The following is a 23931-nucleotide window of genomic DNA, read 5'->3' as shown; positions in this document are numbered from 1 at the left end:
AATAAAATGCTCATTAACAATTATAAAACTCTATCGGGGAGTAAGTCCATCATCCTCATCCAGTTCTGCCCAGATGTGAAATGGCCCAGTACTAAAATCACTACAGAAAGCCCTGCAGGTATAACTAGATAACATGGGCTGCAGTAGATACAAGATGAATCACCACCATCTCAATGGGCAATAAATGTTGACCTTGCTTGCAACACAAACAACAAGAACAATCTTGCTTGTTATTGGTGTCAGCTCATGAGGGTTGTCAAATTTTGCTTTTATGCTGAGAAGCAACTTGGGTCAATTTATTGAATTAAAGATACTATACAAATACAAGTTGTTGACAAAACAAGACAAAAGCAGAGTGCCTTACCCCCTTGGTATGCATTGAAATACACTGGCCTGTATTCTGTAGGAAAGGTAGTTGCTGCTAACCTTGGTGCATGTGGTTAAAATGGTGGCACCATAGACTCATGGCTACTCACTTGACAAGGATTTAAACCTTGTCCATGAAATTAAGCACAGGCTGACCTCTGGGACAGTATCTCAGTTAATTGTCTAAACAAGCATGGAAACTCAAGCTACCCCTATTCCCAACTGCAATGACCCAAAAGTGATTTCCAAGGTTACATGGGAAAGTGTCAGACTCCAACAAGTAACAGGTTACACAATTAACTGTCTGTCATTGAGTATTAAATATCTTGCTCAGTTTCTATGTACATCAGCAGGAATAAAATGTGATACCAAAAGGTACCCCCTCTCCAGAAGAGATGACTAGCTGGTTATGAAACAAGCTTCCCAAGTTGACAATAGGGACCAGCACACCAGCAGACCGATAGACAGGACAATGCATGATGAAAGGAGAAGCAACCTTAGAGACAGACAACAGGGGATTGACAGGGTAGATGCCGAGATCCCTCATGAGAGAGAGTCTAGGATTAGAGGGCATAATGGGTTGTCCCCTTAAGATAATGGAATTTCTTCTGGTAGTAGTGAATGTGGAATTCTTTACTTCAGGAGGTCTATGTTCATGGTTAGACAGATTTTTAAAATCAGTAAGGGAATAAAGGTGGGAAAATGGAGTTGCAGTTTACCATATCAGTCATGATCTCATTGAATGGCAGAACAGATGGACCAAATGGCCACCTTATGATCTAAACTGAATGACCAACTGTGTATCCACTCAACAGTGGGAGCTGTCAGCAACTAATGTCCTCAATTCCATCAAGGCAGACACCAACCCCAAGCTTGTGAATGGAGTTGAGAATACTGTGTTGTGCATCAGTTATACAAAGAATATGACTTGACCAGGTGGTGATATGGCAATCTTTATGCCCCAGACAGGAAAGTGCAGTGCAACTCCAAAGCTTTAGCAAACAAGACATACCAGATAATTTGAAGGGTTCACAGGAACAAGATTGTTTATTTAGCATTTATAATGATCCATAAGAGCATAAAGGAGCACAGGTGGAAGAAAACCCAAGTTGGGATAAGTTAGGAAACCTCATGTGAACAGCTGTAGCAATGCTAAAACAGATTCATGTAGCTGTGTGCACTTCTGCAGAGTCCAATGCACTAGCTTTTTGTACAAGGACCAGTTTGCATCTTGTTCAAAGATTAACTTCAGTAGCATTGTACTGTTGATTGAAGCACCAACTACATTCAAATACTTTTGTTCATTTAAAATTGTCTTCACCCCAAGAGACAGTCCAGATATTTGTAGCTGTGTTAACTGTTCTCATTGCTGGATGTCTGGAAATTTACATTGCTAGTTGCAGAATCCAACTTTCAACTTGTTTTTAACCAAGCTATTTCAAAAACAGAAAAGATCTCCTGCAGAAGTGTTAGAGAGAAAGGCCTGTAAAAAAAGGGTTAAACAGGTGACATTGACTACAAGATATAGCAGAATTAAGCTGTTCAGTGCATCAAGTCTGCTCCACCAATCATGGCTGATAAGTTGAACTAGAGCAGATATCCACTCCATCTGACAAAGGAGCAGCATTCCAAAAGCTAATGGCATTTGCTACCAAATAAATCTGTTGGACTTTAACCTGGTGTTGTTAAAACTTACTGTGATAAGTTTAACCCCATTCTCCTACTCTTTCCCTGTAACCTTTGAGCCCTTTATCAACCAAGAACCTATCTCTTTATAAACTCAAATGACCTGGCCTCCACAGCCTTCTGTAGTAATGAATTCACTCTCCAGCTGAAGAAATTCCTCCTCTACCTGGTTCTAAACGGTTGCCCCTTTACTGAGGCTGTGCCCCCTGATCCTAGTCTCTCCTCATAACAGAAACATCTTCCCCACATCCACTATCCAGGCCTTTCAGTATTCTGCAGATTGGAATGAGATCCTCCCTCATCCTTCTAAACTCCAGAGTACAGACTCAGTCCCAAAATGCTCCTCATACCAAAACTTTGATCAATACCTGTAAAATTTATAGGGGCTCTGATCAGCAGTTTTGAAACAAATACCAACTGCTATTTGTAAATAACAGGTGTTTTAGTTTCACTGACACTAAAGTGATGGGTAACAAATGTTGGCCAGTGACACTAATCCCATGAAAGCAGTATCATAATATCCATGATATCAGTAATGGAATGAATACCAGAGTGATAGAGGGAAATTAATCTTATGGGCACCTGTTCCACTATTAAGCTCCTTTTAAATTCTGTGACTCAGCTCACCCAGGTCTGTGAATTTGACAGTACAATTTAGTGCTGTTCTATTTCTTCCTCTCCAGAAAGAGTTGGTCTCAACTTAGCTAGAAATGTCCAACCTCGAATTATCAGCCGTTTTAGGTGACAACTAAAATGTCAACCACACATTGGATAATGAGTGCAAACCCAGTTCCAATCTTAATGCTGCAGAATATTTTGCGGGGTCACTTAGCCTTTGCTGTTAAAATTACTGCCAACCTTGAAGTCAACATTTCAGAACTGAATGCTGAAAAATCCCATTTTTCACTCCAACTGAGTAGCAAGTCATCACTGTACCACACTACTGTTGGAAAGTTCTGGATGAGCAGAATGCCCAAAACTAAACGAGACTGAAATAATTGTTTTTGGTCACCACTAAACTCCATTCCCCATCAGCTCTAGCTCTCCCTGGCAACAGCCCAAGATTAAATCAATGTTTGCAAAACTTGGACACCATATTTGACTAAGAAAGGAGCTTCCAACCTCATTCATGCCATAGACCATCTATTTCCACCTCCATATTATCTGCCCATCTGCTGCCAAAATCCTCATCCATGCCTTCATTACCCCTAGACCTAACTATTCCAATGCACACTTGGCTGATGCTCCACATTTTATCCTCCATAAATTTGTCCAAAATCTGATACCAATGCCTTAAAATTGCACCAACTCCTTCACCGCAAATGTGCTTGCTGATCAACTTTGTCCAGTCAGACAACAACTATTTTGTAATTCTCACCTTGGTCTTCAAACTCCGCCACAACCCTCCAAAATATGATCACAACCAATTTTGACCTCTTCAGCATCCCAGATTTTAACTGTTTCACCACTGATAGCTGTGTACTTCAATTGCCCAGGTCCCAAGCTTTGGAATTCACTCCCTACACTTCACTTTCCTCCAAGTCACTCCTTAAAAATCTACCCAAGCACATTTCTCATCTGGCCCATCCATGTGCAGTCCGGTGTTGTTTTATTTTAAAACATGCCCTTGGAGATTGTTTTTAAAATCTGTATTAAAGGCACTACAAATATACAAGCTGTCAGGGTGAAGTGAGTCATTTTCAAATGCAATGATGTTTTCCCATCTCTGTTCTACACAACACCTAGTGCTTACTGCTACAAATCACTAGTTTCCTAGTACCCCTACAGTTAATCCAAGGCATTTGTTACTGCAGTTGCATGAAGGATCTACAACTTACAGATTCAAGAGACAACCCTTCAAGGCAGTTGTTGAGTTCCCACAAGCCCCATCACACTGTACAAATTACTGAAAGTTAAAAGAGATGTCTGTGGTACCAACAAAAATCCAAGGTTAGAACCATATAATCCCTAGAGTGCAGAATGAGGCCAGTCAGCTCAGAGCATCCCATCCAGGCCCTCCCCTGCAATCCCATGCATTTACCATGACTAACATCTTGGGACACTAAGGGGGCAATTTAGCATGGCCAATCCATCTAACCTGCACATCTTTGGACTGTAGGAGGAAAACCAAGCAGACATTGAGAGAACATATAAACTTCACAAGACAAAACCACCCAAGGCTGGAATTGAACCTGGCTCCCTAGTGCTGTGAGGCAGTAGTGCTAACCACTGTGCCACCATGCCACCCACAGTATTAATGATTGAAGTTGATTTGAGTCCAGACGAAGCCACAAATGGCCTCAGCAACCTTGAAGGGATTAGGAGAGATGGTTATGAATCTATTCTTGATAACCATCATTGCTGAACATATACATCAGAGGGCAGGATCAAATTTTCTTCCTACTATAGCCTGTTTGACTCCGGGTTAGTGGGAACTGCTGCAATACTAAGAATTGACTGTAGAACTGTACCCAGCTGTTTGTTCATTTTTCCATCTTAGTTAAAAAATGTTCAGTCATTATAATTTAAGATTAATAGCACAGAACTGAAATAGTTAGTCCCATTTCTCTATCTTTCAATCTGCCTCTAGGGCAGATGATGATACTACTAATCTGCTCCACAAGTATGAACAGTGTCTCTGCCCAGTGCTGAAGTCAGTCAATTACACATGATTGTGGATCAAGAATACACTAGTCACAATTGCATTTTGGCCAAGATCAAGCCCAAGACAAGGTACCATGTCTTATTTGTCAGCTGGGGACCATGAATTGGATTCAAATGGAATTTGATTTTTGTAGCAAGTATGGAATAGATCTGAATTTGCCCAGCCCACTAAGCAATGGCTTTGTAACTTTAAGGATGGAGTAAAAGTTTAAAAAAAAGTCTGCCCACTTAGTTGACATTTCCAATTTCATGTAGGCTCTTCAAAGACAGGCATCTACCAACACTTAATTCAGAATTTCACTTCATTTGTCTCAAACAGACCCTGTCCGAACTAAAGGCAAAGTTCCAAAGACAAGATTGTCGATAAGTCCAAATTTTATATTTCAATTCAAAAAGTTGAATTTTTTTTTAAAGAGACATTAACACATTATCCAGATTTACAAATACTTTACCATCTTACCACTAGTGCAGCACTACCAGGAGAATATGAACAGTGCATTTACAGTCAATGGAGGAGTCTTATATAATACACAAGTCAGTAATCAAAACCAGAATCCTACAACTAGACTTACTGCACTTGCAGAATCTATTTCGCCTCAGTTCAGCCCAACTTTGTAACCAAAGGAATACTTGAAAAGCAACTCAAATGGGATAACGACTGTACATTTTCAATACCCAGGAATTTCCATGAGCAAGTTACAGCACAAAAAATTCCACGCATCCTTGAAAATTAGAACATGCTACATTACTTGTTCACGTGAAGATTGAGGGTAGTGAATCTTTGTAATTCTCTACCCCGAGAATGTGGATGCTCAATCAATACTTTGTCAGGGAATCAAGGGATGTGGGACAGGAGGGAAAATGGAGTTGAAACCCAACTTGATCATATTTGAATGGCAGAGTAGGCTTGATGGGCCATATGTTCTATTCCTGATGGAATTTCATATTTATTTTGCTCGAGTGTCCCGATATACCTCTGAGGTACATCACCCTTGGTGATTCTGTAATAGGAAAACAGAATCCTATTACTGAGGGGTTTTAAGGTTTGAAAGCTGATTAAGTTCTCAAGAGTCAGTTTTACAGCACTGAAAGAGACCCTTCGGTCCGTCGAGTCTGCACCGGCTATCAAGCACCTATTGCATCGTGAGGGGTGGCGAAAGACAAATCAGTGCGTTTGACAATGAGCAAAGGGAAGGCTCAAGCCAAACATCATAACGTCGAGCGGCTCAATTACCATTTGTTCCACTTGACTGAACGGCAAAGGATTCTGACAGTCATTTAAAAGTTCGACCATCTTGTAAGCCATCGATCAATAGTCATTGCGACAAACATGGTCCTACTCATGCGGGCGGGAAGAGATGTCAGGGAAGCTAGGAAACAACCTTAATTGAGATGTACCGACTGTCCAATGCCAACATTGCGAACTCGGTCGGGAGTGCAAAAACGGGAAAGTAAACATCTCAGGTATGTTACTACCTTTCGTTTAAAATAGTGACAGGGCAACAAAGTAGTTTGGAGGGATTGCCATAACAGTCTTGGAAGCGGTTTAAATTTTAGGCAAATAAGACATTTTTAAAATGGAACAGATTTAAATTCTGGCCCTATTACAATCTCAACGCTACCGCCGCTCAATGCAGCCACACACCAAGGCAATGTCGCAATTGGAGTTAAAATCAAGATACAAATAGATAGAACAGAGCGAAGCTCCCTGCACTACATCAGCTAGGAATGTGAAGAGCCTTAAATTGCTGCAAAACTAATAGAAACAACTGATTAATTAAGCAAATGCGACAAACTTCATAAACCCAGAGAAAATCTGTACTAGATACACGAAAGTCACCAAGTGTTTTCACATACTGAACCCACTTATACTTCAATCTAGCTAACATAATGGTGTGAGAAGCAGTGTTTTGCTTTAAAACATCAATACGCATTAAAACAACAACATCAAGCATCTTGAGTAAACAAGTTTATTGCACCGACTGAGCTTGTTCCCACTGCAGTGGTTTTGGATGGTAAAAAAAAAGGGAGATAGATTGACCATTCCAATGGAAGATTTTTTAAAAAAGGAGGCGGCGCTGTCATTCCATTCATTCAATTACAAAAAAAAGGCATAGCACCCTAGGAAGGGGAGGAGAGAATTGGGGAGGGGAGAGTAGATAAATAGTTTCCATCCCATAAAAAAGGGGTTGTTTTTCCTCCCATTCAACCCTACGCCAGACACCCCCTCCCCAGTGTGGGTAGATGGGTATCCACCCCCAGCCCCGTTCTTTCCCACACCGTTTATAATCATTTGCTAAATAAACAGCATCCAGTGAAGCCTCCCCTGGTCGAACACCTCCCCCCCCCCCCCCCCCCATGGCCGAACAGCCCCAGGGGAGGGGGGAATTAAAATGGATGGCCTGAGAGAGGGCTACCCGAAGCCCACCACACACCAGGTTTATTGGAGGGGGCAAAAAAAAGGACAATTCCAACCCCACCACCCCCCCCCTAAACTCCTAGTCTCAGGCTTTTCCCACAGCTAGGCCGCGGTTGCCTAACAACCGGCTCCGGGTGAGGGGCTTCCTCCCCCATTAACCCCCACATTAAACCCCCCCTTTTCCCTTAAATAATGACTGATTTAATTGGCCTGGGTCGCTCCTTTACCTGCAGGTGCTCCTGGAAGCGGATGGGGAGTATCTGAGTCATGTTTGCAGTCAGTGCGGGTAACAGAGGGGAGGATGAGGAGTATTTCAAGCTGCCGGCGGCTGCCTCTCGCTGTGGCCCCCCTTGCTCCTCCCGGGCTCGGCTGGAGCTACGGCGCATGCGTCTCTCACCACTCCTTTCACCCCGCCCCCTCATACGTTTGTCAAGATTGACAAGGCGAATTGTCCAATCACTATTTCCCCTTTCCTCGTTTATATTGATGGACAGATGCCCCCCAGGCCAATCCGCGCGCCGCAGCCCCGTCCCAGAGCCCGCCCATCCTGCCCCGTTCTCCCCTCCCCATCCCCGCCCAGCCAGTGCAATTCGCATTGATTGACAGCCCCGCGCGCGCAGCCAATCACGGTCTCTCCTCCCGATCTCCGCCCACCTCATGCGTCACTCAGACTGATTGACAGCGGGTTCCAACCAATCGTAGCGCCGGCGCCCCCTCCCACCGCCCAGCCCGCCCACTCCACCTTGCTCACTCTCTTCTCTCCCCCGCCCCTCAACGTCACTCACATTGATTGACAGCCCGCGCGCAGCCAATCACGGTCTCCCCCTCCCGATCTCCGCCCTCCTCATATGTCACACATTGATTGACAGCTGGTTCCGACCACTCGGAGCGCCCGTCGCCGCCCCCCACCTTGCTCACTCTCTTCCCTCCCCCCGCCCCTCATACGTCATTCACATTGATTGACAGTCGGGGTCAGCCAATCACAGGCTTCGTCCGCTTACGGGCTGCCCAAACCCCTCCCGGCCCCCCCGTTTCTTCTCCAGGTCTCTCTGCCCACCTCCCACGTCACTCAGAATGACTGACAGCGAGCTCCGACCAATCGCAGTCCTAGCTCCTCCAGCGGACCCCGCCCTCCGCGCGCCAGCCCGGACCAATCGGCGCGCAGAGAAGGCGGGGACTAGGCGTCAGGAATTTCAATCAGGTGGCCCGGCTGCCCTGCCGGTTTACCTCCTCCCTACTGAACCTGCTGCCTCCGCCGGCGTTATGTAGTCCCATCACATCATCAGAGGTATATTCGAGGAAATAGAACGTGCTTGTGCCATCCTTTTAGGAAACCTATATATTCTCGAGGTGTACGATTTTTCTAGATCTATGTTTTTATTAACTCGAAGTTGCTTATGTTATTTACATGTTTGTGTCCTTCCGCCTGCTGCAGACTGCTACATCATGTCATGTGACCATGGGGCTCCCTGAACATCCCTAATCCCAGGATGATACAGCAGGATTTTCACTTAAAGTTACAGTGTCATGCTGCTGAGTTCAATATGCAATATTAAACTCCATAGAAAGGGAACACACATTTCAATATAAACAGCAATAAAAACAATAAATTCTAAGTATTTGATTTCAATTTGATTTATTATTGTCACATGTATTAGCATACCGTGAAAAGTATTGTTTCTTGCGCGCTATACAGACAAAACATACCGTTCATAGAGAAGGAAAGGAAAGGGTGCAGAATGTAGTGTTACAGTCATAGCTAGGGTGTAGAGAAAGATCAACTTAATATATGATGTGGAGTTGCCGGCGTTGGACTGGGGTAGGTAAAGTAAGTAATCACACAGCACCAGGTTAAAGTCCAACAAATTTATGTGGTAGCACGAGCTTTCGGAGCGCTGCTCCTTCATCAGGTGATCACCACTCACGTGATGAAGGAGCAGCGCTCTGAAAACTCACCACTCACCTGATGAAGGGGCAGCGCTCCAAAAGCTCGTGCTGCCAAATAAACCTGTTGGACTTTAACCTGGTGTTGTGAGACTACTTACTGAGCTTAATATATGGCAGGTTCATTCAAAAGTCTGATGGCAGCAGGGAAGAAGCTCTTCTTGAGTCGGTTGGAAGAAGGTGGAAGAGAGAATGTCCGGGGTGCGTGGGGTCGTTAATTATGTTGGCTGCTTTTCCGAGGCAACGGGAAGTGTAGACAGAGTCAATGGGAGGGAGGCTGGTTTGCATGATGAATTGGGTTACATTCACGACCTTTTGTAGTTCCTTGCGGTCTTGGGCAGAGCAGGAGCCATACCAAGCTGTGATAGAACCAGAGAGAATGCTTTCTATGCTGCATCTGTAAATCATAGAATCATAGAATCATAGAAACCCTACAGTGCAGAAGGAGGCCATTCGGCCCATCGAGTCTGCACCGACCACAATCCCACCCAGGCCCTAACCCCTCATCCAAGGCCAGCACATCCTTCCTTAGATATGGGGCCCAACACTGCTCACAATACTCCAAATGGGGTCTGACCAGAGCCTTATACAGCCTCTGAAATACATCCCTGCTCTTGTATTCTAGCCCTCTCGACATGAATGCTAACATTGCATTTGCCTTCCTAACTGTTGACTGAACCTGCACGTTAACCTTAAGAGAATCTTGAACATTGACTCCCAATGAGGGGAAACAATTCTCTCTGACCTGCTGAGAATTTCCAGCATTTTCTGTTTTTGTTTCAAATTCCTGCATGCGCAGTATTTTGCTTTTCTTTACAAACCTTTCCTATTTACATTACAGAAACTACAGAACTAAAAAACATAATTTTGCATTGTTCTAATCTTCTTATGGCTTTCTCCCACTCAGGCATTATAGGTTCTGAGGTACCTTAAAAGTCCAACGCTGGGTCCCCCCATAAGATCAGATGACATAGGAGCAGAATTAGGCCACTTGGCCCATTGAGTCTGCTCCGCCATTCAATCATGGCTGATTTTTTTTTCAGCCCCATTCTCTTGCCTTTTCTCTATAACCTCTGATCCCCTTATTAATCAAGAACCTATCTATCTCTGTCTTAAAGACACCCAATGACCTGGCCTCCACAGCCTTCTGCAGCAAAGAGTTCCACAGATTCACCACTCTCTGGCTGAAGAAATTCCTCCTCATCTCTGTTTTAAAGGATTGTCCCTTTAGCCTGAGGTTGAGCCCTCTTGTTCTAGTTTTTCCTACTAGTGGAAACATTCTCTCCACATCCACTCTATCCAGGCCTCGCAGTATCTTGAAAGTTTCAATAAGATCCCCCCTCATCCTTCTAAACTCCAATGAGTACAGACCCAGAGTCCTTAATCGCTCCTCTTACACAAGCTCTTCATTCCAGAGATCATTCTTGTGAACCTCCTCTGGCCAGCACATCCTTCCTTAGATATGGGGCCCAACACTGCTCACAATACTCCAAATGGGGTCTGACCAGAGCCTTATACAGCCTCTGAAATACATCCCTGCTCTTGTATTCTAGCCCTCTCGACATGAATGCTAACATTGCATTTGCCTTCCTAACTGTTGACTGAACCTCCACGTTAACCTTAAGAGAATCTTGAACATTGACTCCCAAATCCCTTTGTGTTTCTGATTTCCTAAGCATTTTCCCATTTAGAAATAGTCTATGCCTTCATTCCTCCTACCAAAGTGCATAACCTCACATTTTTCCACATTGTATTCCATCTGCCACTTCTTTGCCCACTCTCCTAACCTGTCCAAGTCCCTCCGCAGCCCCCCTGCTTCCTCAATACTACCTGTCCCTCTACATATCTTTGTATCATCTGCAAACTTAGCAACAGTGCCTTCAGTTCCTTCCTCCAAATCGTTAATGTATATTGTGAAAAGTTGTGGTCCCAGCACTGATCTTTGAGGCACACCACTAGTCAATGGCTGCCATTGTGAGAAAGACCCCTTTAGCCCCACTCTCTGCCTTCTGCCAGTCAGCCAATCCTCTATCCATGCCAGGATCTTACCCTTAACACCATGGGCTCTTAACGTATTTAACAGTCTCCTATGCGGCACCTTGTCAAAGGCCTTCTGGAAATCTAAATAAATCACATCCACTGGCTCTCTTTTATCTAACTTCCTTGTTACCTCCTCCCCGCTCCACCACAGGTGAGGCAGGTAGTGTTCGATAAGGTGGCTGTGTAGGATGCTCAGATTTTCGGTGTGCTCCTTCTGCTGTTTGTGCCTGGCCTCCACCTGGGTCTTTCAAAGAGTTTTGAAATGGTTGGCACTTAGTTGGATGATACTTCTCCAGTTTTGGCAGTTTTGAGCAAGAGGTTCCCACAAACCAGTGGGAATGGTTGCATTTTTTCAGGGAGGCTCTGAGGATGGCACTTAAACTAAAACACAGAAGCAGTATAAAGCAAAATCTGACACAGAGCTGCATGGAAATATATTGGGACAGAATGAATGATCAGATACTTGGCCAAAGATGTGGTGTTGGACTGGGGTGGGCACAGTAAGAAGTCTCATAACACCAGGTTAAAGTCCAACAGGTTTATTTTTTATTATTATTATATGAGACTCACCTGATGAAGGAGCGGCACTCCAAAAGCTCGTGATACCAAATAAACCTGTTGGACTTTAACCTGGTGTTGTGAGACTTCTTACTTGGCCAAAGAGGTAGATCTTAAAGAGCATCGCAAAGGAGGAGAAAGAGGTGGAGAGGTTTAGGGAGGAAATTCCAGATTTAAGGGCTTTGGCAACTGAAGGCACAGCCATCAATGGTGAAGCGTTCAAAATTGGGGATACTCTAAGTACTGAGGAATTCAAGGAGCACAGGTCTTTAAGAAAGTTGTGGGGCTGGGGGAGATTGAAGGGATAGGGAGGGATGTGGCTATGCAACAAATTGAAAATAGGAATGAGAATTTTACAGTTGATTTAACCGAGACCCAATGTAGGGCAGGAAGGAGGGGGTTGATAGGTGAGCAAGACAGTTTACAGAGGGTAGAATGTGGGAAACCAGCCAGGAGTACTTTGGGATGGTTAGGTCTCGAAGTAACAAAGGCATTGATGAAGGCTTCAACAGCAGACGAGCTGATCAGGACCATACCTGGGTGATGTTAAGGAGGTGGAGCTAGGTGATGGCCTGGACATGTGGTTGGATGCTCACCTCTGGGTCAACTATCACACCAAGGTTGCGAACAGTCTCCGACAGTTGCTAAGGAGAGGGGTGGAGTTGGGTGGCAAGTGAATGAAGGTTGTAGTAGGGCCCGAAGATAATGGTTTCAGTCAAAGTCTGCAGTCCCTCATTGCATCACAGACAGTTGATCATGTGGCTACAATGTGATAATGTCATCCTGAGCAGTGCATTTACAAAGCAGGACTGGATTTGCAAGTCCACCAATCAATTAATCTGCAATTTGATTAAATCCAGCAATTTCATAGCTCAAAGAGATTGTGACAAGTTTGGTTTCAGTTGAACAATCATTTGGAACGCTCCCAATTTCCATCTGGCCGCAGGTAGAAAATGAATTGGGAGGTAAGTGGGATAGCTATATTGAACAATAACTTTCTGAGGTCAGGTCTGGGAGTGGACAGATTGTTGGATTAGACTGGGCAGGTATTGTTGCAGAAGTGGGAGAGAGGGGGGCGGAGGGGGGGTGGTGGGGGGGGGGCGGGGGGGTTAGGGGGAAGAGTGTGAGGCTTTGCCCCAGCAAATCAGTAAAACAAATTAACATGACGATTCAAAATGAATAGACATCCTGATGCCCTGGCCACGATGGCTGTGTGACTCTCTTCCTCTGATCCAAATCAACCCAGCCAAATTCAAGTTCCTTTGTAAGTGTGGACATTTGAAAATCTGGACTAAACCCACAAACATACAATGCAGAAACTCTCTCTGGCTCTCTGCTCTAATACCAGATTTAATTCACATGCCTCAATGTGACCCTAAAGGGGAGAGTCTTGCAACCGAGAGGTTGCTGTGGAAATCAGTCCCAAGATGTGCAGTTTAGGTGGATTGGCCATGTTAAATTGCCCCTTAGTGTCTCAGGATGTGCAGGTTAGGTGGATTGGCCATGTTAAATTGCCCCTTAGTGTCTTAGGATGTGCAGGTTAGGTGGATTGGCCATGTTAAATTGTCCTTTAGTGTCCCAAAATGTGTAAGTTATGTGAATTGGCCATGTTAAATGCACGGGGTTACAGGTAAAGGGTGGAGGGGAGGGGAGGGGAGGGCACCAACTCTTCAAAATGCTCTTTTGGAGAGTTGGTGCAACTCGATGGGCTGAATGGCCTCTTTCTGCACTGTAGGGATTCTATAAGAAAACAATAATGGGTTTACTTAGTGTAACAGTGGGTGGGCCATGGCCCCTGTTGGAGCAGTTTATCTCAGGAAGGGCAGTTGTTAGGGCTGCTCTCGGTTTTGAACTTATCTGGTTCAAACAGGGAGGAAGCACAGCAACATTGCAACTCTTTCCTTTCTGTCTATGGAGGTGAGGCTGTCTGAAACCACTGACTGTGTTGGGACAAGTGAGGGAAATGGATATTTGGTATCATTGTTATTATCATTTTACTTCACATTGTTTAAATCATTTACTTTGGTCTGTAATGCCTGCAACTTATGTAACATAGAAACTAGAAGCAGGAGTAGGCCATTCGGCCCTTCGAGCCTGCTCTGCCATTCATCTTGATCATGGCTGATCATCAAATTCAATATCCTGATCCCCCCCCTTCCCCCCATATCCCTGATCCCTTTAGCCCCAAGAGCTATATCTAATTTCTTCTTGAAATCAGACAATGTTTTGGCCTCAACTACTTTCTGTGTCAGTGAATTCCACACATTCACCACCCTCTGGGTGAAGAAACTTCCCCTCACCTCAGTTCTAAAAGGTTTACCCCTTATCCTCAAACTATGACCCCTCGTTCTGGACTTCCCCACCATCGGGAACATTCTTTCTGTTAGACAGAGGTCTCTCCAGAATTCCCCATCGGATTTCATAGAAACCCTACAGTACAGAAAGAGGCCATTCGGCCCATCGAGTCTGCACCGACCACAATCCCACCCAGGCCCTACCCCCATATCCCTACATATTTACCCACTAATCATTTATTAGTGACTGTAATTTTTAATGGCTTCTTGTTCAAGTCTCTGCAGCGAGTGGAAATATCTGTGCAACATCAACCCTATCAAAGCCTTTCACAACTTTAAAGGCCTCTATTGATCTAATAACTTCTTGTTTGGTCTAGTTTACCTCAGCATTCTCCAAGGATGAGCATAGAAAGCTGTGTTTGTCCACCCAGGGTGAGCAAAAGAGGTGAAACTCTTCCTATCCTCACCCACTGCTGATTGGTGCACTTTCCAGCTAGTTGTTCATCACCAACAACAACAACAACGTACATTTAGTTAGCACCTTTAATGTAATAAAACATCCCATGGTGCTTCACAGCAGCATTATAAAGCAAAATTAGGCAAAATAAGGAGATATGGGTAAGCAATGGCCTGGTGGTATTATCGCTTGACTACTAACTCAGAAACTCAGCTAACGTTCTAGTGACCCGGGTTCGAATCCCGCCACGGCAGATGGTGGAATTTGAATTCAATAAAAAATATCTGGAATTAAGAATCTACTGATGACCATGAAACCATTGTCGATTGTCGAGGAAAAACCCAACTGGTTCACTAATGTCCTTTAGGGAAGGAAATCTGCTGTCCTTACCTGGTCTGGCCTACATGTGACCATGATGTGGAGATGCCGACGTTGGACTGGGGTAAGCACAGTAAGAAGTCTCACAACACCAGGTTAAAGTCCAACAGGTTTATTTGGTAGCACAAGCCACAAGCTTTCAGAGCGCTGCTCCTTCATCAGGTTCTGTTCACAAACAGGGCTAATTACAACTGTTTGTGAACAGAACTCCCACTCACCTGATGAAGGAGCAGCACTCTGAAAGCTTGTGGCTTGTGCTACCAAATAAATCTGTTTGACTTTAACCTGGTGTTGTGAGACTTCTTACTACATGTGGCTCCAGAGCCACAGCAAAGTGGTTGACTCTCAACTGCCCTCCAAGGGCAATTAGGGATGGGCAATAAATGCTGGCCAACCAGCAATGCCCATGTCCCACAAATGAATTTAAAAAAGCAGGGGAGTTTTCTCTGGCGAGCTGGCTAGTTGGGTGGCACAATGGTTAGCACTGCTGCCTCACAACGCCAGGGACCCAAATTCCATTCCTGGCTTGGGTCACTGTCTGTGTGGAATTTGCACATTCTCCCCGTGTCTGCATGGGTTTCCTCCAGGTGCTCCGGTTTCCTCCCACAGTATGAAAGACATGCTGGTTAGGTGCATTGGCCACGCTAAATTCTCCCTCAGTGTATCCGAACAGGAGTGTGGCGACTAGGGGATTTTCACAGTAACTTCATTGCAGTGTTAATGTAAGCCTACTTGTGACTAATAAATAAACTTTAAAACTTTACTTTTAGTATTTATCCCTCAACCTACATCACTGAAATAGATGTTGTGATCATTGTCACATTGCTGTTTGTATTGGCACTCTCTCAGTAGGAGCACCAGGACTGCCAGTCTAAATTACAGGGTTGATCCTCTGGAGTGTGCCTTGTACTCAGAAATACCCGACGCAGAGACGAGAGGGCTAGCAGCGGAGCTAAGGCTGATAGCAGACGCTGTTGTGCCAGACAATGTTTGGGTCTATGCAGTGATAATCTGATATATCCATCATATAGTCTGTAATTAGTCCCATAACCTAATCCTGGGGCAGGAAGTGAGTGGACGGCCCAATGATTGGATGCATTCGTCATCTTTACTTCTGTGCTATCATGTCACCAGCAGCCCTTAATTAAATTATCATCCTGTAACACACCACAGACCAACTATTATTCCATTCAGAATTATTGAACTAACTCAATTAAACTGCGATGCCTGTGTAATTACAGTGATCGGTTGCTGCGTGCCCTGGTTTCTAGACAGTTGGAAGGTTGCAAAGAAAGAAATGTTGAAACATTCACAGCATGGAGGGAGGCAATTTGTCATAGAGTCAGAGAGACATACAGCATGGAAACAGGCCCTTCAACCCAACCTGTCCATGCTGACCAGGTTTCCTAAACTGAACGAGTTCCATTTTCCTGTGTTTGGCCCATATCCCTGTAAACCTTCCTCATCCAAATACTTGTTCAAATGTTTTTTAAATGTTGTAACTGTACCCTCCTCTGCCACCTCCTCTGACAGCTCATTCCATGTACACACCACCCTCTGTGAGAAACAGTTGCCCCTCAGATCCTTTTTCAATCTTTCCCCTCTCACCTTACACCTATCCCTCCTAGTTTTGGACTTCCCCCTACCCTGGGGAAAAGATCTTGGCTATTCACCTTATCGATGCCCCTCATGATTTTATAGACCTCTATAAGATCACCCCACATCCTCCTATGCTCCAGGGAAAAAAGTCCCAGCCTCCCCTTATAATTCAAACCTTCCAGTCCCGGTAATATCCTTGTAAATCTTTTTTGCATCTTTTCCAGTTTAGCAGGGCGACATAGAATTGTACACAGTGCGGGTTAGGGTGCATTGGCCACGCTAAATTCTCCCTCGGTGTACCCGAACAGGCGCCGGAGTGTGGCAACTAGGGGATTTTCACAGTAACTTCATTGCAGTGTGGGACAGCACGGTGTCACTGTCTGTGTGGAGTCTGCACGTTCTCCCCGTGTCTGTGTGGGTTTCCTCCGGGTGCTCCGGTTTCCTCCCACAGTCCAAAGATGTGCGGGTTAGGTGGATTGGCCGTGCTAAATTGTCCCTTAGTTTCTAGACAGTTGGAAGGTTGCAAAGAAAGAAATGTTGAAACATTTACAGCGTGGAGGGAGGCAATTTGTCATAGAGTCAGAGAGACATACAGCATGGAAACAGGCCCTTCAGCCCAACCTGTCCATGCTGACCAGGTTTCCTAAACTGAACTAGTCCCATTTTCCTGTGTTTGGCCCATATCCCTGTAAACCTTTAGTGCCAGGGGACTAGCTAGGGCAAATACATGGGGTTATGGGGATAGGGTCTGGGTGGGATTGTAGTCGGTGCAGGCTCGATGGGCCGAATGGCCTCCTGTACTGCGTGATTCTATGATTAATGTAAGCCGACTTGTGACACTAAAATAAACTTAAAAGGCTGGGGATGCTGAAACTTTCAAGGCTGAGTCTTTTTGTAGGGTGAAGGCATCAAAGATAATCAAAATGGAATTGAGTTCCTGCTGAGCCAAGATCTAACTGAATGGTGGAATAGGCTCGAGGGGCTGAATGGCCTCCTCCTGATCCAATATTATTTTGCTGTTGTGTGCCTGTGTGGCTGCCATCAAAGATACAGTCTGCCATCTACTGGCTGTATGATGCACTGCAGTCAGTCTACACTGGACAATCAACATCTGTGCAAACAGCAGAATAATGCCAGCCCCATGGCTGTGTGAATGGTTTTAAATAAGATGGTCCGATTGTTTTCACAGAAGCACCAGCTTGACTCTTGTTCCGGAAGCTTAAACAGCCACATCATTCATTAGTTAAAGATGTACCACAATCATTGTTAATCCTAGCGGGCTGATCGGAATTGAATATATTGGAAAAACCCAACACTCTGAAGATGCCGCAAATCTGATGTGAGGATGCTGGGAACACTCAGCAGGCCAGGTTGTGGGTGTTTGTCACAGTGTAATGTCACTGGGCTAGTAATCCAATAGACCCCAGGCTAATGCTCTGGGGACACGGGTTCAAATCCCACCGCAGCAGCTGGTGGAATTTAAACCCAGCCAATTAATCTAGAATTGCAAAGCGATGCCCAGTAATGGTGACCATGAAACTTCCATCAATTGCTGTAAAGACCCATCTGGTTCACTAATGTCCTTTAGGGAAGGAAATCTGCCGTCCTTACCCGGTCTGGCCTACATGTGACTCCAGAGCCACAGCAATGTGGTTGACTCTTATCATAAAATCCTATAGTATAGAAGGAGGCTATTCGATCCGTTGAGTCTGCACCGACACAATCCCACGCAGGCCTTATCCCCATAACCCCATATATTTACCCTAGCTAGTCCCCTGACACTAAGGGGCAATTTAGCACGGCCAATCCACCTAACTCGCACATCTTTGGACTGTGGGAGGAAACCGGAGCACCCGGAGGAAACCCACGCAGACACAGGGAGAACATGCAAACTCCACACAGACAGTGACCCAAGCCGGGAATCGAACCCGGGTCCCCGGTGCTGTGAGGCGGCAGTGCTAACCACTGTGCCACCGTGCCGCCCAGCAACTATTCTTAACAGACTCTCTGAAATAGCCCAACCCTCAGCCGCTCAGTTAAAGGGCAATTAGGGATGGACAACAAATGCTGGCTTTGCCAGTGATGCCCACACCTCATCAAGGAATTAAAGTGTCTGGTTGGAGATTAACAGTTTGTAAACAAGATGGTGGAAGCTGGTTCAATGGTAACATTCAAAAGAGAACTGGAGACCATAGAATCCCGACATATACAGAAGGAGACCATTCGGCCCATCGAGTCTGCATTGACTCTCCGAAAGAGCATCTTGACCAGATCCACCATCTAGAAAGACAAGGGCAGCAGATACCTGGGAACACCACCACCAACTGGAGATTCCCCGCCAAGTCACTCATCTGACTTGGAAATATATCGCCGTTCCTTCACTGTCGCTGGGTCAAAATCCTGGAACTCCCTCCCTAACAGCACAGTGGGTGTACCTACACCACATGGACTTCCCACCACCTTCTCAAGGGCCATTAGGGATGGGCAATAAATGCTGGCCCAGACAGTGACGTCAAATTTACACAGTTTAGCTCAGTTGGCTGGACGGCTGGTTAGTGAAGCAGAGCGATGCCAGTGGCATGGGTTCAATTCCCGTACCCGCTGAGGTTATTCACGAAGGCCCCGCCTTCTCAACCATAGAATCCCTACAGTGCAGAAAGAGGCCATTCAGCTCATCACGTCAGCACCGACCACAATCCCGCCCAGGCCCTATCCCCGTCACCCCCACACATTTACCCCACTAATCCATCTAACTAACACATCCCGGGACACTAAGGGGCAATTGGGCGTGGCCAACCAACCTAATCCGCACATCTTTGGACTGTGGGAGGAAACCCACGCAGACACGGGGAGAACATGCAATCTCCACACAGACAGTGATCCAAGCCGGGAATCGAACCTGGGTCCCTGGAGCTGTGAGGCAGCAGTGCTAACCACTGTGCCACCGTGCTGTCACATGAATAACCTTGCCCCTGACCTGAGTTGTGGTGACCCTCAGGTTAAATCACCACCAGTCAGCTCTCCCCCTCAAAGGGGAGAGCAGCCGATGGTCATCTGGGACTCTGCCGACTTGACTTTACATTTTAGTTAGAGCTGAATTGTAGAATTTTCCTCCTTTTCTTTCCTTTCGTACCACCATTTGGACACAAAGTTGGATGCACTCTGGTGACTAAGAAGCTGCCATTTTGAGCTATTCCCAGCAAGCTCCTCCCAGTGCTTCAGATCAACGCTGCCGTACTTCAAGGAGAGCCTCGGGGCTCTGATCCTTAGAGGAAGGAAGACTTGATAAAGGTGCACAAACTGATGAGAGGTAGATGTGAAGAAGCTGTCCCCATGAACTGATCATACAAGCACTTCCTTCTTTGGTTTTCTCCTGTGCCTAGTCATACATAGAATCCCGACAGAAGGAGGCCATTCGGCCCATCAAGTCTGCATCGACCACAATCCCGCCCAGGACCTATCCCCATAACCCCATGCATTTACCCTAGCTAGTCCCCCTGACACTAAGTGGCAATTTAGCATGGCCAATCCACCTAACCTGCACATCTGTGGACTGTGGGAGGAAACCGGAGCACCCGGAGGAAACCCACGCAGACACGGGGAGAATGTGTAGACTCCACACAGACAGTGACCCAAGCCGGGAATTGAACCTGGTTCCCTGGTGCTGTGAGGCAGCAGTGCTAAGCACTGTGCCACCGTGCATTTGCCTGCGGTTGTTACCCAAGGCCGCACATCAACTGTTCTTGTCTTTTTCGCCGTTATGTGATTGTGAGCGACAGTGCAGGCAGTGGCCAGGATCAAAAATGGCGCTGCCCATATCGTCACGCCTTTGCTTTGGGCCGTCTCCTTTCATTCCTAACTGAAGCGGAATGCCTGTCACTCACAGGGAGGGAGTCGGTTTTCCAGGCCCTAGTCGAGGTCGTGCCTCAGGCAGTGAGTTTGGTCCGAGTGGGGAGGCAGGCTCACCGAGGAGCAGGGGATGATGGGTTGAGGGAGAGGGGGGTGGGGGTTGAGGAGGAGGGTGACGGAGGTGAGAAGGAGGAGGCCGGGTTTGAGGAGGATGGAGTGAAACATACATAGAAGCAGCAGTAGGCCATTCGGCCCTTCGAGCCTGCTCCGCCATTCATTTCGATCATGGCTGATCATCAAATTCAATATTCTGATCCCCCCCTTCCCTCCACATCCCCTGATCCCTTTAGCCCCAAGAGCTATATCTAATTTCTTCTTGAAATCACACAACGTTTTGGCTTCAACTGCTTTCTGTGGGAGTGAATTCCACACATTCACCACCCTCTGGGTGAAGAAATTTCTCCTCACCTCAGTTCTAAAAGGTTTCCCCCTTATCCTCAAACTATGACCCCCTATTTCTGGACTCTCCCATCATTGGGAACATTCTTTCTGAATCTACCCTGTCTAACCCTGTTAGAATTTTATAAGTTTCTATGGGTTCCTCTCTCACTCTTCTAAACTCCAGTGAATACAATCCTAACCCGACCTAGTCTCTCCTCATATGACAGACCTGCCATCCCAGGAATCAGCCTGGAAAACCTTCACTGTACTCCCTCTATAGCAAGGGCATCCTTCCTCAGATAAGGACACCAAAACTGCGCACAATACTCCAGGTGTGGCCTCACCAACACCCTATACAATTGCAGCAAAACATCACTATCCCTATACTCAAATCCTCTCACTATGAAGACCAACATATCATTTGCCTTCTTTACTGCCTGCTGTACCTGCACGCTTACTTTCAACGACTGATGCACGAGAACACCAAAGTCTCACTGAGTATCCACCTCTCTCAATTTACACCCATTCAAGTAATAATCTGCCTCCCTATCATTGCTACCAAAGTGGATAACCTCACATTTATCCACATTATACCGCATCTGCCATCCGTATGTCCAAATCACGCTGAAGCATCTCTGCATCCTCCTCACAGCTCACCCTCCCACCCAACTTTGTACCATCTGCAAATTTGGAGATAATACATTCAGTTCCGTCTTCCAAATCATTAATATATAATGTGAACAATTGGAGTGCTAGCACAGGAAGAGGAGGGTGGAGTGAAGGAGGATGGGGGGAGGAGGAGGTGATGGGGTGAGGAGGAGGGGATGGGGTGAGGGGGAGGGGATGGGGTGAGGGGGAGGGGAGAGGGTGAGGGGGAAGGGAGGGGAGGGGATGAGGGGGAGGGGAGGGGGTGAAGGGGAGGGGATGAGGTGAGGAGGAGGCGATGGGGTGAGGGGGAAGGGAGGGGGTGAGGGGGAGGGGAGGGGATGAGGGGGAGGGGAGGGGGTGAAGGGGATGGGGTGAGGGGAATAGGGTGAGGGGGAGGGGATGGGGTGAGGAGGAGGGGATGGGGTGAGGGAGAGGGGAATGGGGTGAGGGGGAGGGGATGAGGTGAGGAGGAGAGGATGGGGTGAGGGGGAGGGGAGGGGGGGAGGGGATGAGGTGAGGAGGAGGGGGTGGGGTGAGGGGGAGGGGAGGGGGTGAGGAGGAGGCAATGGGGTGAGGGGGAGGGGATGAGGTTAGGAGGAGGCGATGGGATGAGGGGGAAGGGAGGGGGCGAGGGGGAGGGGAGGGGGTGAGGAGGAGGGGAGGGGGGATGAGGGGGAGGATGTGTATGAGGGTGAGGGGATGGGGTGAAGGTGAGGGGAATGGGGTGAAGGTGAGGGGATGGGGTGAGGAGGAGGGGAGGGGGCGAGGGGGAGGGGAGGGGGTGAGGAGGAGGGGAGGGGGGGATGAGGGGGAGGATGTGTATGAGGGTGAGGGGATGGGGTGAAGGTGAGGGGAATGGGGTGAAGTTGAGGGGATGAGGGGAGGGGGGATGAGGGGGAGGATGTGTATGAGGGGGATGTCATCGCGTGAGGACGTGCTGATGTCACCGCTGCGTGCGCAGAGGGGTATTGGCGGCCTGTACACAGTGGAGCGACGCCTTTGGATTTCTGCCCATGTGCTGACTGAGCAAAACCGGAGCCCGTGGGAATCAGGTGGAAATGTTGCCGCTGGATGGAGTTATTCTGGCACAAAGGAAGATGGCCGTCGTGGTTGGAGGTCAATCATCTCATCCCCGGGACATCACTGCAGGAGTTCCTCAGAGTAATGTCCAAGGCCCAACTATCTTCAGCTGCTTCATCAATGACCTTCCCTCCGTTATAAGGTCAGAGGTTGGGATGTTTGCTGATGATCACACAACGTTCAGCTAGTCAGATATTGCAACAGTCTGTATCCATGTGCAACAAGACCTGGACAATATCCAGGCTTGGTTGATAGGTGGCAAGTAACGTTTGTGCCACGCAATGGGCTGAATCTTACGTGTCCCTGGCGGGTATATTTCCCATGGGTGGAACATGTAGAATGGAGTGGGTGCCCATCCCTGCCCATCCCTGCCCATCCCTGCCCATCCCACCATCTTCCCCACCCAGCCCCAAGCTCACCCCTCTAATATGGAGGTGCGGACAGGTGCCAAGATCACCGTCGTGGTTTCCGGGGGCACATGTGTGGTAAAACACCATTAGCTTATTGCCTGTGTGTGTGACATGCCTGGACATGCCCCTGCCGGCCCTGCCCGGGACTCCTCCCCCCCTGGTCCAGGTATAAAGGCGACTGCTCCCCACCCCCCTGCCTAAGTCTGGACCAGTTCATCGGCATGGGTATGCTCCAAGTCTTTTGCGAACAAAAGCCTATTTGTTCTTGCATACAAACTAGTCTTTGCTCGATTGATGGTGCATCAACGTGCCTTGTATTATTCCAGCCAATGCTATTAACTTACACTCACGGCCAGGAACATCTTCATGTGGAAACTTCTATTGGACCTGAACCTCCACCAACCTCCTGTCTGCTAGCAAGGAAAAGTCAATGTGGAGAGAGAGTGGTGGGCAGGATTCTCCAAGAGGGTAGATACTTAAATTTATCGTCACCACCTTTGTAGAAACCAATAACTGCTTTCGGAAAATAAGTAGAATTCCAAAATCTCAGTTATTTACTAAAAGAATGAAGATACAAGATTCCACAGTTTAAAACAAAAGAATTTTTACTATACAAGAATCAAACAAAGCAAACACTAAGTACTATCTTAGATAATCTCCTGTGCTCTAATATCCAGAGTCAACATAAACTAAACATGAATTAACAGGCAAATTGAGGGTAATTTTAAATTATAAATTATATATTAAAAGACAGATGTGGTGGCATAATGGTTAGCACTGCTGCCTCACAGCGCCAGGGACCCGGGTTCAATTCCCGGCTTGGGTCACTGTCTGTGTGGAGTTTGCACATTCCCCCGTGTCTGCATGGGTTTCCTCCGGGTGCACCGGTTTCCACCCACAGTCCAGAGATGTGCTGGTTCGGTGCATTGGCCATGCTAAATTCTCCCTCAGTGTACCCCGAACAGGCGCCAGAGTGTGGCGACAAGGGGATTTTCAGAGTAACTTCATTGCAGGGTTAATGTAAACCTATTTGTGTGCCAAAGGAGCAAATCCGTGTGTTCCCCCACCAGAAACCATGGATGAACAGGGATATCCACT

General features: G+C 46.7%; 1 protein-coding gene across 3 annotated transcripts in view; it reads right to left on the bottom strand.

The window, feature by feature from the left end:
- Positions 1-7522, bottom strand: part of cltcl1 (clathrin, heavy chain-like 1) — a 62306-nt gene extending 54784 nt beyond the window's left edge. For all 3 annotated transcript variants that reach the window (XR_013499393.1, XM_078227241.1, XM_078227242.1), the window contains exon 1: positions 7363-7522. Coding sequence is in view for 2 of the 3 variants with exons in the window: in XM_078227241.1 (XP_078083367.1) it covers positions 7363-7521 (159 nt within the window). In the remaining variant the exon portion in view is untranslated. The remainder of the gene's footprint in view (positions 1-7362) is intronic.
- Positions 7523-23931: the final 16409 nt, after the last annotated feature.

Source organism: Mustelus asterias, chromosome 13 (assembly GCF_964213995.1).
Source record: "Mustelus asterias chromosome 13, sMusAst1.hap1.1, whole genome shotgun sequence".
Classification (NCBI taxonomy): Eukaryota; Metazoa; Chordata; class Chondrichthyes; order Carcharhiniformes; family Triakidae; genus Mustelus; species Mustelus asterias.
This window is presented reverse-complemented; position numbering and strand designations above follow the sequence as displayed.